The 16,759-nt window shown below is 34.8% G+C and overlaps 1 protein-coding gene and 1 non-coding gene across 2 annotated transcripts; one reads left to right on the plus strand and one right to left on the minus strand.

Annotated features, from left to right (window-relative positions):
- Positions 1–4,813: 4,813 nt before the first annotated feature.
- Positions 4,814–4,920, plus strand: LOC113764216. The gene has a single exon (XR_003467502.1). It is a non-coding gene; the product is annotated as a small nucleolar RNA R71 (small nucleolar RNA).
- A 7,362-nt stretch (positions 4,921–12,282) lies between these two features.
- Positions 12,283–16,248, minus strand: LOC113759591 (serine carboxypeptidase-like 40). Its single transcript, XM_027302169.1, has 9 exons — positions 15,873–16,248; positions 15,240–15,347; positions 14,875–15,149; positions 14,262–14,325; positions 14,024–14,220; positions 13,586–13,704; positions 13,351–13,443; positions 12,929–13,034; positions 12,283–12,429 (listed from the first exon to the last, which is right to left on the minus strand). The coding sequence occupies exons 1-9, from the start codon at positions 16,246–16,248 to the stop codon at positions 12,283–12,285; spliced, it is 1,485 nt and encodes a 494-aa protein (XP_027157970.1).
- Between the last annotated feature and the right edge of the window lie 511 nt (positions 16,249–16,759).

Below are 16,759 nucleotides of genomic sequence, written 5' to 3' on the forward strand. Positions count from 1 at the left end.
AACTACAATATTATTATTGGGTTGCCTCCTAAAAAGCGCTTTGTTTAGAGTCGTTAAGCTCGACTCTCCTACAGTTTCTTTAACTCTCCATTGTGTTTTCTAAGGAGTAAATCACTCCTTTAGGAATCCTTTCTCCGGCCAAATAGAGTTTCAATCTTTGACCATTCACTTTGAATGGGGCACCATTTTCTCCTTTTATTTCCACCGCTCCATAAGGAAATGCGCGAACTATTTCAAATGGTCCGGACCATCGAGACTTAAGCTTTCCAGGGAACAATTTCAGTTTTGAGTTAAACAATAACACCTTTTGCCCTTCTTCAAAATGCTTAGAAAGAATATGTTTATCATGCTAATATTTAATCTTTTCTTTATAAATTTTGGCATTTTCATAAGCATGTAGCCGGTGTTCCTCCAATTCACTTAACTCAAGTAGCCTCCTGCTACCTGCAAGATTAAAATTCATGTTAATTGCTTTAATAGCCCAATAAGCTTTGTGTTCAATCTCTACAGGTAAGTGACAAGTTTTTCCATAAACTAAACCATATGGCGACATCCCTAAAGGTATCTTAAATACTGTTCGGTAAGCTCATAGTGCATCATCTAGCCTTGTAGCCCAATTTTTGCGTGATTTAGTCACAGTATTCTCCAAAATGAGCTTTATCTCTCTATTAACTAGTTCCACTTGTCCGTTAGCTTGAGGATGGTACGGAAGTGATGTCTTGTGCTTGCAACCATATTTAAACAATAAGGAGTCAAGTTGTTTATTACAAAAATATTTTCCTTCATCACTAACTATAGCCTTTGGGATACCAAATCTGCAAAAAGTGTTCTTTTTAAGAAACTGGAGTACAACCTTAGAGTCATTAGTAGGTGAAGCGATTGCCTCTACCCATTTAGAAACATAATCCACTGCTACTAAGATGTACTTATTATTAAAAGAACTAGAGAATGGTCCCATAAAATCAATACCCCAAACATCAAATAGTTCAACTTCCAAATATGTGGTTAGAGGCATTTCATTCTTTCTAGAGATGTTACCAGTTCTTTGGCATTGATCACAACTTTTAACCCAATCTCTAGCATCTCGGTACATAGTAGGCCAGTAAAATCCAAATTGCCATACCTTTGCTACGATTTTAGTTGTACTAAAATGACCTCTCGTTTCAAGTATATGACATTGCATTAAAACACTGTATATCTCTTCTTTCGGAACACATTTTCTAATTATTCCATCTGCATAATGTTTATAAAAGAATGGTTCCTCTCAAAAATAATGTTTAACATCATTTAAGAATTTTTTTCTTTAGTGGGAATTCAAATCACTTGGTATCACTCCACTAACTACAAAATTAACTAAATCAGCATACCATGGTGACTTTTGAATTGTCATTAAAAACTCATCTGGAAATTCTTTTTTAATGGATGAATGGTCTTCTTGAGACATGTTTTTCAGTCTAGAAAGATGATCAGCGACTAAGTTCTCGGATCCTTTTTTATCTTTGATTTTCAAATCAAATTCCTGCAATAATAAAATCCATCGAATTAGTTGAGGTTATGCATCTTTCTTATTTAAGAAATACTTGAGTGCTGCATGGTCGGTATAAATGATGACTTTAAATCCTACTGAGTAGGATCTAAACTTATCCAATGCAAATATCACTACTAGCAATTCCTTCTCTATTGTTGTATAGTTGACTTGGGATTCATTTAGCATTTTACTTGCATAATAAATGACATGAAGTCGCTTATCATGTTTTTGCCCAAGAACAGATCCAACTGTAAAATCACTCGCATCACACATCAATTCAAATGGCATGCTCCAATCCGGTGATGCTATTATAGGTGCGAAGACAAGTTCCCTTTTCAACCTATTAAAAGCAAATAAGCACTCATCATTAAAATGAAAAGGAACATCTTTTGCAAGTAATTCACATAAAGGTTTAGCAATTTTGGAAAAATCCTTAATAAATCGCCGATAAAATTCCACGTGTCCAAAAAAGTTTCGAATGCCTTTCACATTGGTAGGTGGAGACATTCTCTCAAGAACCTCTATCTTGGCTTGATCTACCTCAATACCTTGTGAAGAAATTTTGTGCTCTAGAACAATACCCTCACAAACCATGAAGTGACATTTTTTCAATTGAGTACAAGGTTTGTTTCTTCACATCTCTGCAAAATTATATATAAATTGTTAAGACAATGGTCATAAGTAAATCCAAATACGGAAAAGTCATCCATGAAGATTTTCATGATTTTCTCATTAAAATCAGAGAAAATTGCCATTATGCAACGTTGGAAGGTGGCCGGTGCATTGCACAGTCCAAAAGGCATTCTTTGAAATGCAAAAATGCCGTAAGGATAAGTGAATGTTGTTTTCTCTTGATCTTCCGGTGCAATAACTATTTGATTGTATCCTGAAAAACCATCCAAGAAACAATAAAATTCATATCCAGCCAATCTTTCTACCATTTAATCAAGAAAAGGAAGAGGAAAATGATCCTTTCTAGTAGCTGCATTCAGTTTTCTATAATCAATACAGACTCGCCACCCAATCACAACTCTAGAGGGAATCATTTCATCATTTTTACCACGTATTATGGTTATCCCCCCTTTCTTTGGCACTACATGAATAGGAGAAATCCAAACATTATCAGAGATTGAAAAAATTATACCTGCATCCAGTCATTTAAGGATTTCTACTCTTACCACTTCTTTCATATTTGGATTTAACCTTCTTTGAGTTTCAACCACCGGTTTAGAGTTTTCTTCCAACAAAATTCTGTGCATACAAATAGTTAGACTAATTCCTTTAATATCAGAAATTGTCCATCCTATAGCCTTTAAATGCTTCCTCAAAACACGTAAAACGTTTTCTAGTTGTTCCTCATCTAATGCAGCATTGACAATCACCGGCAATGTCTCATTTTCTCCAAGGAATGCATATTTGAGGTATTTAGGGAATGGTTTAACCTCAAGCTGTGGAGCTTGCTCACACGATGGTGGAGGTAGCCCTTTGTTCAACCCTAACTCCTCATACGCATTTCTCCTTTTATAAGAAACCTGTGCCTGCAAAAATTCAGTCAGTTTTTCAACTTGTTCCTCTTGTAAGCCTACACCATTAGGACAAAGTTCAAGAGAATCATCATTAAGATTAATTTGACTCATTTTTAATGCCAATTCATCACATATATCAACAGAATAAACATGGTCAGTAAAAGAAGGATACTTATCCACTTTACTCAAATCAAACTCCACTTCCTCTTCACCAATTTGAAACTTGAACTTACCACATTTAACATCTATTATTGTACCTGCAGTAGCCAGAAATGGTCTACCAAGTATAATAGGTACATTGACATCTTCCTCCATATCAAAAACAACAAAATCAACAGGAATAATGAATTTCTGCACTTTAATAAGTGCATTCTCTAATATGCCCATTGGATGTCTAATAGACCTGTCAGCCAATTGCAAGGAAATGTTAGTACGTTTTAACTCTTTCAACCCCAATTGCCTAGTCACAGTTAAAAGGATCAATGAAACACTCGCACCAAGGTCACATAGTGCCTTAGAGAATTTTACATTATCGATAGTGCAATGAACTGTGAAACTCCCCGGATCTTTCAACTTTGGTGACAATTTGTTTTGTATGATGGCACTACATTCTTCCGTTAATGCAATTGTTGTCTCACTATCAACTAATCTCCTTTTCTTAGTCATTATTTCCTTGAGAAACTTTGTGTATGAAGGAATTTGCAAAATAGTATCAACAAAAGGAATGTTAATATGTAATTGTTTGAAAATGTTGACAAACTTCTCAAATTCTTTGTCATTTCTCGAAGGCTTCAATCTTTGTGGAAATGACACCGGTGGAGGAATTTGTGTTGTATCATCAATTTGTGGCTCATTTCCCTCCACCTTGTCTTTTCCTTCAATTGACTTGTTATCATCTTCTAACTCACTCAACTGCATCTTTTCTCTTCTTTCATATTTTTTCTCACTTTCAACTACAGGTGGCTCACCTACTTCCTTACCACTACGGAGGGTTATGGCCTTCACATTCTCCCTTAGGTTCACCTCAGTCTTGTTAGGTAATTCTCCTTAGTTGCGATTGTTAACTGCATTAGCTATTTGTCCTAATTGGACCTCAACATTCCTGTACATATTGGTGAGTTAGTCCATCCTTCCCTCAATTCTTTCAAACCGTTGAGTAGTGGTACTAGCTAACTTTTTAATTTTATCATTTGATACATTTGCTGGCTTCTCAATTGCCAATTTCCAAGCTGGTTTGGACTCCGGAAGTGGTTGCTTTGGTTGAAAACCCGGTGGATTAACTGGTTTTTGTTGGTTCCATTGATCCTTCCATCCAAAATTCGGGTGATTACGCCATCTTGGATTGTAGGTATTGGAGTATGGATTATTTTGGGATGGATGGTTGTAATTGTTGAGATATTGAACCTGTTCGCTACTAGAACACATAGAATCATCATGATCTCCACCGCAAGTAGTACAACATGCAACAACTACTCCTTGATTAGAACTAGAACCAACATGCCTATTAAGCATCTTAACCACATTATCCATCTTTGCACTTAACATATTCAAGGTATGTACTTCAAGCATACCTGCGGTTCTCCTTGAATTACCTCGTTAGTTGGCCCACTGGTAGTTATTAGTTGCCATTTCTTCAATCAATTGTTGAGCTTCCTCGGCTGACTTTTCCATCAATGCTCCTCCCGCTGCCGCATCAACATGCGTCTTTGTTGGATAAGTGAGATCATTGTAAAAAGTTTGCACTATAAGTCAATCTGGTAAACCATGATGAGGACATTTTCGTTGTAATTTCCGATAGTGCTCCCAAGATTCGTACAATGTCTCTCCTTCCTGTTGAGAGAAACTCATTATATCCATTCTAAGTTTAGCAGTTTGTCCAGGTGGAAAGAACTTATTAAGAAAAGCCTTAACTAATTCATTCCAAGTAGTAAAAGTGTTTGGAGGACGAGATTGTAACCAAATCTTGGCCTTGTTCCTTAGCGAAAATGGAAACAATCGAAATTTAATTGCATCATCACTAACACCATTAAACTTAATTGTATCACAGATTTCAAGAAATGTTGACAAGTGAGAATTTGGATCTTCGGTAGCATTACCTCCATATTGAGATTGTTGTACCATTTGAATCAGTAATGGTTTAATCTCGAAATTATTAGCATTTACCGTTGGCCTTGCGATACTAGTTTGAAATCCTTGTGTCCTCGGTAAAGCAAAATCTCGTAGAGCTCGCCTATTTGGTTCATTTTTCGCCATTTCTTCCTCAAACGGTAGCTCTATCAAAATTTCCTCTAGAAGTTGCCAAACCTCTTGTTCCTCTTGTTGTGGTGTATCCCTCCTTTATCTACGTAACATCCTTTCAATTTCTGGATCGAAAGGTGCTACTTCTCGAGATGTTAATAAGAAATATTATGCAACTTTTATTTATCAAAAACTAATTAGAATGTTAAGCTAGCTATAGACAGCTCAACCAAACATAAAGATGTCTAAATTAATAGAGATGATTAGACTCTAATATTGTCGCTCCCCGGCAACGGCGCCAAAAACTTAACGGAATTTTTATATCAATGCAAGTTTAAATCCGATTTTATACCCGTTGACTGCAAGTATACAGGCCGAAATCGTAATGTAGAGTATGTATCGAGTCGATCCCACGAGGAGCAATTTAAACAAGTACTAAACCCTTATTTTCTCTATTATTTAGACTTACAATAAATCTGAGCAGTAAGATTATAATGCTATTGTCTACAAATCTGGTTTAGTAAATGCTAAATGCAAATGAAGAAATTTCATTAAAGATAGAATCTAGGGATGTAGATTTCACTTATGGCATAAACAACACAAATGAATAGATTTACCTCTTGTTATTTTTCTTATTTAACCAGGGATTCATTTCCAATATTACCAAATCTCATTCTCATGATGAAATGGCCTAGAGCAATCTAGTTTTTCCTATTTTCATGGTGAAATACTAGTTCTACTCTGTTTTCCTTCATGAAATGCTGGATAATCCACTTAAGTGTACATCTATTTTCACGAACATACAACTCAAGCTCTATTCATATTTTTCCATTGTTACTACCAATTCTCATTGACTAATAACAACTATAAACATGCTATTGGTGATCAAACAACAACAAGTAATTACAACTGCAGAAATAGACAAGTTAATACAAGATATAACAAGTGTAACTCACATTCAATTCATATCATTTAGCCATAAGTTTCATCTACTCCCTAGATAAAGAAGTTTAGCTACTCATGAATGATATAACAATCAAACTCACAAGTTTATTAATGCAAAATATCATAAAGTACAAGTACAAGAAATATAAAAGAAAGCTTAGCCAATTAATGGTGAAACCCTCAAATTTCTGCTATGTTCTTGTGCAAGATGATTACAAGTCAAGTCTCCAAGTGTTTCTTCAAGAACTTCTAGCTTGAGAGAAAAATGTTACAAGATGAAAAACTTTCCTCCGTATATGGTTCTGACCTCCCCCAATGTCTCTGCACAAAAACTGCTTAGGAGCTTCCTTTTTCCAAGTCAAATTCCACCTTTTGATCCCCAAATCTAAACTTTGTTAGGAAAGTCAATAACAAAGGTTTTTGACTTGAAAATAAGCCACTTTTCTTGCCCTTTTGTCTTCTGAAGCATGTGCACCGAATTTCCTTGCAACTTATAGCTGGAAAGTAGTATGAAAAGTAAGAAAAACGGCTATGTCACTTGCAGAAGAGAGAGGCAGATCCGAGCCATGGATTCGAGGGGTGCAAATAGATCCGAGACCTTTTTCATATGGATCCGAGTTCGGATCATAGGGCCTCGGATACCAAGCCACGCAAATACAAACGAGGGCTCGGATCTATTTTTGTTCACACGGATCCGAGCTCGGATCCGTGCTGATCAATTTCCAATTTTCCACTTCTTTCCTTTTTCTTCATTTTTGCTCCTAGTATCCTCGTACATTTATCCTCCAGATGGTCCTTACATTTTCTTCATCTCGTGCATGAATTTCATATATCAATATCCTTTACATTTTTACAAAATTAACGCGTTAATCCACTCATTTATCAAGTTTGAACACTTAAACAATATTTAATCAATTATTACCAAAAAAGTTCAAATATGGCTTTAATGTTCTTAAAACCTACCAAAAGTTCATGCCAAACTCGTAAAAAATATATGTTAAATATTCACTTATCAAAGACCAAACTCCAGTGAATTAGCCTAGGAACCCTGAAAATGGAGAGGAAAGGACTCTAGAGCATTTTCAAAAGTTTGTTCATCCTAAATTCCTTGGAGGGCCTGATCCAAAGACGGCTGAGCATTGATTGGAGGTTATGGCTAATATTTTTACGGCCTTGAATTATACAGAGGAAAGACAAGTGGCATTTGCTGTCTTTCAGTTTGAGGGACCCGCTCGGACGTGGTGGAATGTTATTAGGGCAAAAATGGGAGAGAGAACATACAGCATGGACTTGGGTAAACCGTATGAGAGAGTTTAATGAGAAATACTTCCCACCTCTGTTCGAAGAGAAGAGAGATGATGATTTTATTATGTTACATTAGGGAACCTTAAGCGTGGCCGAATATGAAATACAATTCACTAAACTGTCCAAATTTACTCCTGAATTGGTAGCTACGGAGCAAAGAAGGGTGATGCGATTTGAACAGGTGTTATATGTGGAAATGCAAGAGGGTTTGGCAGCTGCACAAATTAATACATTCACAGAAGCCCTTGGAAAAGCTCAAAAAATTAAAATTGCGAGGGTGCAAGTGAAGGTTTTTCATGTAAGAAAAAAAGAGTACACCTGAGGAAACCTAAGGAAAATGTAACGCCCTCAAAAGTAAGAAGAGCGAACTTTCCGCACTGCCCACCATGGACATTAGAACAATTAGAAGAAGATTCTTCAAGAGGAGTTCAAATAGGAAAAGGGCAACAAGAGAGAATTTCTCGAGAAAATCAAAAAGTGGCTCCTCGCTTGGCTTGTGGATACTGTGGAAAGACAAATCACACTGAAGATGATTGTTGGAGAAAGGGGCGAAAGTGCTTAGTTTGTGGGGGTACCGACCATCAAATTAGCAATTGGCCGAAAAAGCAGCAACGAGGGAATAATGCTCAACAAGGGGATAAAACTAACCCTAGACAAGCTAATGAAAGAGGAAATAGATCAAGAGTGCCAGCACGAGTATACGCTATAGACAAGCAACAGGCTCCGGAATCATCTGAGGCGATGGAAGGTAAAAATTTCAAGGACGAAATTTTCTTAAGGGGGAGAGAGTGTGAGGACCCGAAAATTTCTTTAGAATTTCCTCCCATTTTTGAACAAGTAATTTATATTTCCTTCTATATTTATTTACTTTACTATTTAACTATTTACGAACCCTAAATTTCATGATGATTTCATTAGTTGAGTCAAGAGTTTTACTTTTACTTTTACTTTTAACATTAGAGTAAGTTAGGGTTTTTGTGCATTTTGGTGATGTGATCGATTGGTGAGGTGTGCGCACTAAATTTGATGGATAAGAGCGGGTATTAAGTAAGAGTAAGTATGTCGTTAAAAAGTGCTAAGAGTAAGTTAGTGAATCATAAATTAAGATTAAAGTATAAGAGAATTAAGGAAATAGACTTGAACCGACGTGCGCCGTTTGTTACCGGATGAGTACATCAATTGACTGATACTTTCTTACCCTAATCTCTTTCTTTTTATTTCATTTAATCTGCCCTAAATTAACCCTTAAGTCAGCCGAAACTATTGACTAATGAAAAGGAAAAGAAAGACAAAATAGTTGGGTGACACTTGTCAACCATCAAAACAAATGTTGACCAAGATTAGTCTTTGTATTTATCTTGAAAAAAATTGAAGAAAAACCATCACTTTCTTGCTCCATGAAGGCCGAACCTTAGAGAGGAAAGGAAGAGAGAAAACTTTCAAGTTTATCTTGATTTTGTGGGGAAATCAACCTTAAACCCTAAATCCATCCATAGAAGGTTGCAACAAGGAAGGAAGAAGCTTGGTGTGGTGTGATTTTGAGGGAAGAAAGCTTTGATTTGCTAGTCTCCATAGGAATTGAAGGTAATATTGGTAAGGAACTACCTTTTCCCTTTAATAGTGCATTCAAGTGGGCATATGACTTGAATATGAAAATTTTGTGGCTGGTTTCATGGATTGTGATGTTGTTGGAATTTTTTAACTTTTATTTATATTTTTCAGCCATGAATTGGGATTTTTAGTTTTGATTTGGATATGAAAGTTGAGATATGAAGAACTCTAGTTTTGATATGAAATTTTAGCATCAAAATAGGATTTTTCAGCTTTAGATGTGAAATTTCAGCCTTGGTAGAGGATTTTCAGCTTAAGTATATGTTGATTATAGCCAGTTTTATGGCTAAAATAAATACTCTATGTATCCTATACCTTGTGAATTTGATTTGTGGCTGTCTTATGGTGTTGAGTGGGCTGATTTGAGAAGAAAATGTAGCTTTGAAGTGGTTGGAAAAATTGGTAAACACAAAGGAAGTGCTGCTGAAATTTATTTTAGCAGGAGACTTTAAGCATTCTTGGGAAAACTGTTATATCTTGGTGTAGAAAAATACAAATTTTTTTTCGTTTGTTGCATTGGAACTAGACTCATAGCTCTTTTAACTGTGAAAATTTCAGAATTTTTCTCAATTTCTATGAATATCTATGATTTCTTAAATTTGACTGAATTTCCATTCCTGTTCTGTCTTTTTACTGGATAAAGCAGCCGCTTGAGATTAAATTTTGACTGACTTGTGGACAGAATGCAAAGGTATCTTCTGAGAAATTGTAACTCTTTGAATCTATTTTTCAATGGTATAATGTTTATAAATTTTGGATTTAAGAAACTTGAGATATGACTTTTCCAATAGTGTCGCGCAAAACTGGAAAAAATTCTATTTTCTTAAAACTGTCCTTACTTTCACTTCCAACTTCAAGTTGGAGTTGTTGAACCATTTTGAGCTTGATTTTTCTTTTGGAATAATGTGACTTGGCATAGTGGATCTCATGGCACTTTATAAATGTGATTTTAGGACGTGGAGGTGAGGTCTGAAGTGCACATGAGCCGAACACTTGAACTTGTACCGTGGTGAGTGTTCTTTGCATGTTGTGCTTCTAATGACTATGTGAATTGTTGTGAATACTTGGTTGAATGTTAAATGTTTTTAAATGATTGTTAAATGGATTTCGATAGGCGAGTGTGTACTTTATCTAATGACTAAGTGAACGCGAAATTTTTAATGATTAAATGATTGAATATTACTTGTGCATGAATGTAAGCCTTTTGGCTGAATTGGACCCTTGCCTTTTGTTGTCAGTCGACTCGAGCTAGAAGCGGACTCGGTCGGGCGGCTGGTGACCTTGGAATAATGTTTGGTATAATCGAGTATTACCATGAAATCTGGTGGAGAACTGGCCAGTGGATTCAATGCAATGATATCAATGAATGAATGACAAGAACACTGAAGGAGTTTTCACTTGCAAACGTTTTATAATATTGGAGGGATAAGGAAAATGGTTGGCGAATGAATGAATGAATGGCTCCAAGTGAGCACGTATCCTTCCAATGAATGAATGTTTATTTCTTGAATGACTGTTTGTTATTGTGCAAAGTGTTTCAACTGCTAAATGCCGTACTTCCATGGTTTCTCTACCTGAATACTTGTTTGAGAATCTCACTAAACTTTTAGTTCATTTCGTTAGTTTGTTTTCCTTACAGGAATGGAGGCCGGAGCAAGTAGGCATGAACTAGGGTGTATAACTTTTATGTACTTGTACTTTTGTAGATGAGACATATTTGGACTCTTTGGAAATGTAATCCTATGCTTTACTCTTGGATTGTAAATTAAGTTGAATTGTTGGTTGGAATGGAACTTTTATGTTAATTTCGAGATTTGAACGGCTATTTCAAGAACGTTAGTAAGGGAGTCCTGGCGAGAGTTGGGTAGGCGATCCGCCAAACCCTTGGGTACGCCCTAAGGGGAGGTAGGGTCGTTACACAAAACATATTTCATCTTTGTAATTTTATAATTTTGACTAATTTCATCCTTAAAGTTTCACGCAAATACATTTCATCCTCATAGTTTAATAGATTTGGCAAATTGAGGACAATTGATATATTGTCAAGGATTTTGATTAGAATATTGTCATTTGACCACAGCATGCCCATTAGTAAAAAAAAAAAAACATTGGATCAACAAAAAGCTTAAAAATCTTTTATTAATTCACTTTCTCGTTTTAGTACCCAAAAAAACCTAAGAAATTTTTGGCCACAATTGCTCTCTTCTTAATCACAATCAAACAAGAAGATCCAAAGAAAATGAAATCGTGGAAAACAAACAACCTCACTATAGCCAATTGGAAAAGAATGTCGAACAACCCCATTACAACCAATTGGAAAAAAATATTAATGTGAAAGAAAGAATGGTTTGGATTGTCATTTATTTGCAAAATTTTATTTTGCTGCTGTGTATTTTGCACCAATAGTTGCATCATGTACACGATTTTCAATCGTCTATTTATCTTTCAATCTATTTGTTTTATTTCAAATACATTATATCATAATTTTAAAAAACAAAGAGATAGTCTCCTATCCAAAAACACTTGTTATTTCTGTAATTTAATCAATAACTGAATTAAGTATTAATAATACAATTATTAATGGGACATGTGATGATATTATGTACAAATTGGTTAACAATCATTTAATTGTCCTCAATTGGTAGAAATTATGAAACTATGAGGATGAAATGTGTTCTACATAAACTTTAGGGACAAAATTGGTCAAAATTATAAAACTATGAGGATGAAATATGTTTGGAATGAAACTTTAGGGACGAAATTAGTTAACACCTTAAACATTGGGGATGAAAAGTGCATTTTTCCCATAGATCTGCCAAACAAGTAGGGAGATTATATATTTACTCAATATGCTCGAAAAACAGTTTATAGATGTAGCGCAAAAACCATAAATCTAAACAAATAACATTGCCAAATTAAATTTCTGCAAGTATTACGTTGTTACTAGAGTATTGATGGAAGTAATAAGCTGATGAACTATCCTACTCATCTACTTATAATTGGGAAGCAACTAGAATAATGATGAAATGTGAAAGATCACCTAATATCCTATTTGTCTACTTAATTGTTGGGAAACAACTAGAAAAATGATCAAGTGAGAAAGGTCATCTAGCCCTATTTATTGCATACTTAATGGTTGGCAAATGGTATCCCTGAAATAAAATGAGAAATAAGTGAAAGGGCTCTATCAGGTCTATAACTTGGTACTTGATGACCAGCACCTCTCACCGTCACAAATGTCAAGTTGTCTTGATAAATTTGAACATATCCACCGACCTGATTATAGCATAAGAAAATGAAAATATTTTATGAGCACATGTATTATCTTTTTAGTAGTTTATTAAGATCTTAGATAAGATTATTAAGAATAAGAAAAATCCTATACTACTTATTCTGTCTATCGTATAGGCATGCTATGTTTTTATAGATGGACTCTAGGAACAAACTAAAAGAAGGTCCACTTGTCATATTTGTATGTATCGTATAGGCATGCTGTGCTTTTGTGGATGGACTCTATGAACAATAACTTCCAAATGGTTCTGAATACTTGAGTTTAGCTATGAGTATTAAAAAAAATGAGTTTTCTTCTATTCTCACTTCTCAATTGATTTTTAAAATCTAGTGTTAAACAATTTTTGAGAAAAAAAAAAGAAGAAAAGTAATATGCTTTTAACTTCTGATTCCTCAAATTAGAAACATTTGAAAACAAGCCCAAAATAAAAATCTAAAACTATAATATTAGGGAGCTCAAAAAATTCATGCATTGATTACTGACCTGCCAATCCCGAAACCATGGCTGCCAAGGAGTTACAACTGAAACTTTTAACGCTTCTATCGCATATTGTGATGCAGTCACGGGGACCCTTCCATCCACATCGCCACTGTTTTCACACAATTGATCAAACAGATTATTCTTTGACATTTTTAATTTCAAGAATATACAAAATGAGCTCTCTTATAAATTATCAAATATTAACGGACGGTCTAATTTTAAAAGATATTACATTCAAGGATCAAAGAATTTGCAGAGGATTTTTGGTTGGGCATGGATGGTCTTGTAAAGTTGTTCACGTTTTGGTGGGGAAACCTATGCAATTTTATGTTTCCCAAGATTTAAAATACTATACGAGAAGAAAATATGAATCCTTTACATAGATGACCATAATGCAATAATAAGAAAGTGGATGATAGGATTACCTAAATATCCACACTTGTATTCCATTTGCCATGAACTCTTTAAGGTAAGGAAGCACGGTTGATTGCCAGTCTACCCAATCATTAAGAACATCACTGCAAATATTTTTTAATAATTGAATCCAGCTTAGCATGGAAAGATGGTTAAACAGATTCAAAAATTAAAGATGCAAAAAAATTGAAAATTAAAGATGGAAATAAAGAAAAGGAGAGGGAGGGAGGAGAGCTTCTAATTAACCTGCATGGCTGCCAATCATATGGTATTTTCGTGACATTAGCATGCAACGCCTCTTGAACATTGGGGTGGTTACAGTACGCATAGCCATAATAATCACTGCATTTATCGAACTTCAATATCTGCATGTTGAGGATTAATAGAGTCAATTAAGAGACAAATTTAATTTCAAGAAAAAAATCTAACAAAATTATCAGATTTTTCTAGCTTAAGAATTTGATTTTTCAGTTGTCTTTTTTCTTTTTTAGGCATTGAATTTTCATTTTTCAACTTCACTATAGCTATCGTTTCTCCAAACACAAAAAAGATATGGTTTTCTTTTTCAGCTATTAAAGGATTTAATAGCACGCCTTACACCTTCTAACCAAACATCAGCGGCCCGAATTCTAAAATTTTTGTAAATGTTTGGTGGAAAAGAAAAAAGAAATCAAGAAAACTTACATTAAATCTTTTCGGGAAACTGGTCAGACCGCTGTGGAAACACCTAGGGTAATAGATGTTGTATATGTCAATTTGGTCAACTGCATTGTCTGCCACGGCAAGGGTTTGGTTACATTCAACAGTAATACTGGCATCGGGATGTGACAAATCGCACAGTTTGTTGATTTTTTGTAAAGTTTCAGGGGAAATAAGAGCATGTGTTGCAAATGAGAGAAAATGAGAGAAAAAAAAAGAGCATGTGTTGCAAAAAAGTCATACATCCCAATGGAATCTGTTGGGTCATTGATGACTGCATTTCCAATCTGCATTAGATTTCAAGATCAACAACATCATCTAGAAAACTCTCACTAAAAATGTGAAAATCACATGCTAAATTGATTTAAATGTGAAAATCACGTGCATGGAGAGGATGTTATTTGAAATAATTATTGTAATATTTTTTATGATGTGATGTATATGAGATAAAAAGGTCGTTAGAAATGTGTTTATGATGTAAGGAGAACAAAATTTGAATTTTTTTTTTTAGCAAATCTTGCTAACCAAACATAATTATAACTCTCACTAAAAACTTCTTTATTTAGACGTGGTATATATGTCTCCATAAATAAGTTGATACCCCAAAAGAAAAACTCTATGAGGACAAAGTATTCTAGTTTTCTTTTTGCTTACTAAAAAACACGGATTCAATTTTTTCCTAAAAAAAATAGAAATCCTATTGCCAAAATTATGCTAAAGTCAATTTTTGTCATTTAAGACGAGGAAAAAAAAGAAAATGATACTAAGCAAATGATGATTGACAAGGCAGACAAAGCAGACAAAGTTGGGGAGTTTATTATACTGTAGAGACGTACCAAGATTCCTTTGAGGTTAATGATGGTCCTGTTGGCCTTCTTGTTGTGGTAAACAATGTTATATGCTAATTGAGGTACATAATGGCCAGCATAACTCTCTCCAGTAATGTAAAAGTCTCTATTTTTGTATTCGGGGAACCTCTCAAGCCAATTTAGCAAGAAAATATAATTGTCTGCTGCAGTTTTTTTATCACCTCCCTTAACAAAATCCTCTGTTGTGTTGGAGTATGAAAATCCTACTCCTGCGGGGGATTCCACGAACAAAACATTGGCAACTGCAGGTACACAAAAATTACAAACAGTTAATATTAAATGCATAACTATTGAATCTTGTGGAAAAATTAGGAAAATATAAACTAACCTACCATAATTCCAAGCAAATCTGTTCTTGAACAGTGTCTTTCCATCACTGCCAACTCTGAATGGTCCAAGTTCTTGAAAGGCTCCGTAAGCAAGAGAAGAACAACCCGGACCTATTTGAAAGATAAGAAAAAAAAATGAGAAGAAGAAAAAGAAGGAAAATGTGATATTGAGTTTAACAAGCTTAAAACAATATAACAAGGGCTGTACATACATGTTGTTCACTTGTTTGGATATTCTAGCTTTTTCAATTGCCTTTTTCTCGAGTGATATTAATTAAAGGAGAAAATATGTATCTTATGCATCTATGCATACAAATATTTTGTCATCACAATCTAAGAATATAAGCATTGAATAAATCGTTAATCTAAATCGAATACATAATTGATTCGATCACCGTTAAAGATTTTCTACACTGAATTGTGTATAGATCTCCACACAAATTGTACACAAATCTCTGCAACACACACAAACTTTGATCTCCACGAGGAAATAACACATAAACAATTAACAGACAAAGGAAACAAAATCTTGCAATCCTTTTATTACCTTCCATAAAATATATATGCAGCTTATACACAAAAAAGAACAAAATTATATACAACAAGAAAATAAAAGTTGAGAAATTAGCAATCTACCTCCATTGAGCCAAAGGACAAGAGGCACATCCTCAGGCTTCCTGCGACCCTGTGCTTCAACAAAATAATAGAAAAAGGCACGGCCAGCAGTCTCATTTACGGTGATATATCCACCATACTGTTTGAATCCAACAGGTGGTTGTCCAGGCAGACGATCAATCCTATCTTTCTCCTTCAGCCCTTCTTGATTTGAAGGCTTAGGAGGGGAATCACATGCTGGGAAGTGACTGCTTATTTCAACGTTGGATTGTGGGTTCAATCTCGCCTTGAGATGATGGAAGTCTGCTTCTATATGTGTTTTCCCAAATGTCTGGACCAGAAACAATGTAAATAAGAGAGCTGATAGGAGATTAAAAGGGGTTGTTTTGATCTCCATTTTTGCTTTCTCAAGGGAGAAATTCCGAGGGTCTGAAGAATGCAAGTTGCTCCTATTTATGAGGAAATTAGGAGGTTAAGTACCAATACGGGAAGAATTCTGGGAACCGTTAAACATTGAAGTCCTTAACGTATGAGTAGTATGAACCTAAACCTAGCAAAGTTTTTCAGAGCCCTGAATTGGTTAAAGTTCGGAATAATCACCTTCACGAGGACATTAAATTATGTTAAACGAAGAATCCAAGTTATATGAGCAAGTCTTTTTTATTCATTCAAGAAGACTCCTTCCAGAAGACTTCTTATGAATAGTATATTATACAGTGCAGGATCTACTTATTCGTTTCTACTGCTCAAGAAAAAATTTGGCATTATCTAATAATTGGCAGGAACTCAACAGAATTATCTACCTATGAGTAATTTCGTAAGTATTTTCAATAAAAAAAATGATGATTACAAGCATAGACTCACCAAAGGAAATCTGAAAGCCTATATACATGCAAATAGCAGACTGA

Source organism: Coffea eugenioides, chromosome 2, assembly GCF_003713205.1.
Source record: "Coffea eugenioides isolate CCC68of chromosome 2, Ceug_1.0, whole genome shotgun sequence".
Classification (NCBI taxonomy): domain Eukaryota; kingdom Viridiplantae; phylum Streptophyta; class Magnoliopsida; order Gentianales; family Rubiaceae; genus Coffea; species Coffea eugenioides.

What these genes read in the sequence shown, in the direction of transcription:
- LOC113759591 (XM_027302169.1), bottom strand. Translation starts at nt 16,248, where the DNA reads ATGGAGATCAAAACAACCCCTTTTAATCTCCTATCAGCTCTCTTATTT. An exon ending in CAGATTTGCTTGGAATTATG is followed by an intron (nt 15,150 to 15,239) that starts GTAGGTTAGTTT and finishes GTGTACCTGCAG; the next exon opens with TTGCCAATGTTTTGTTCGTG. An exon ending in TATGATTGGCAGCCATGCAG is followed by an intron (nt 13,444 to 13,585) that starts GTTAATTAGAAG and finishes AAATATTTGCAG; the next exon opens with TGATGTTCTTAATGATTGGG.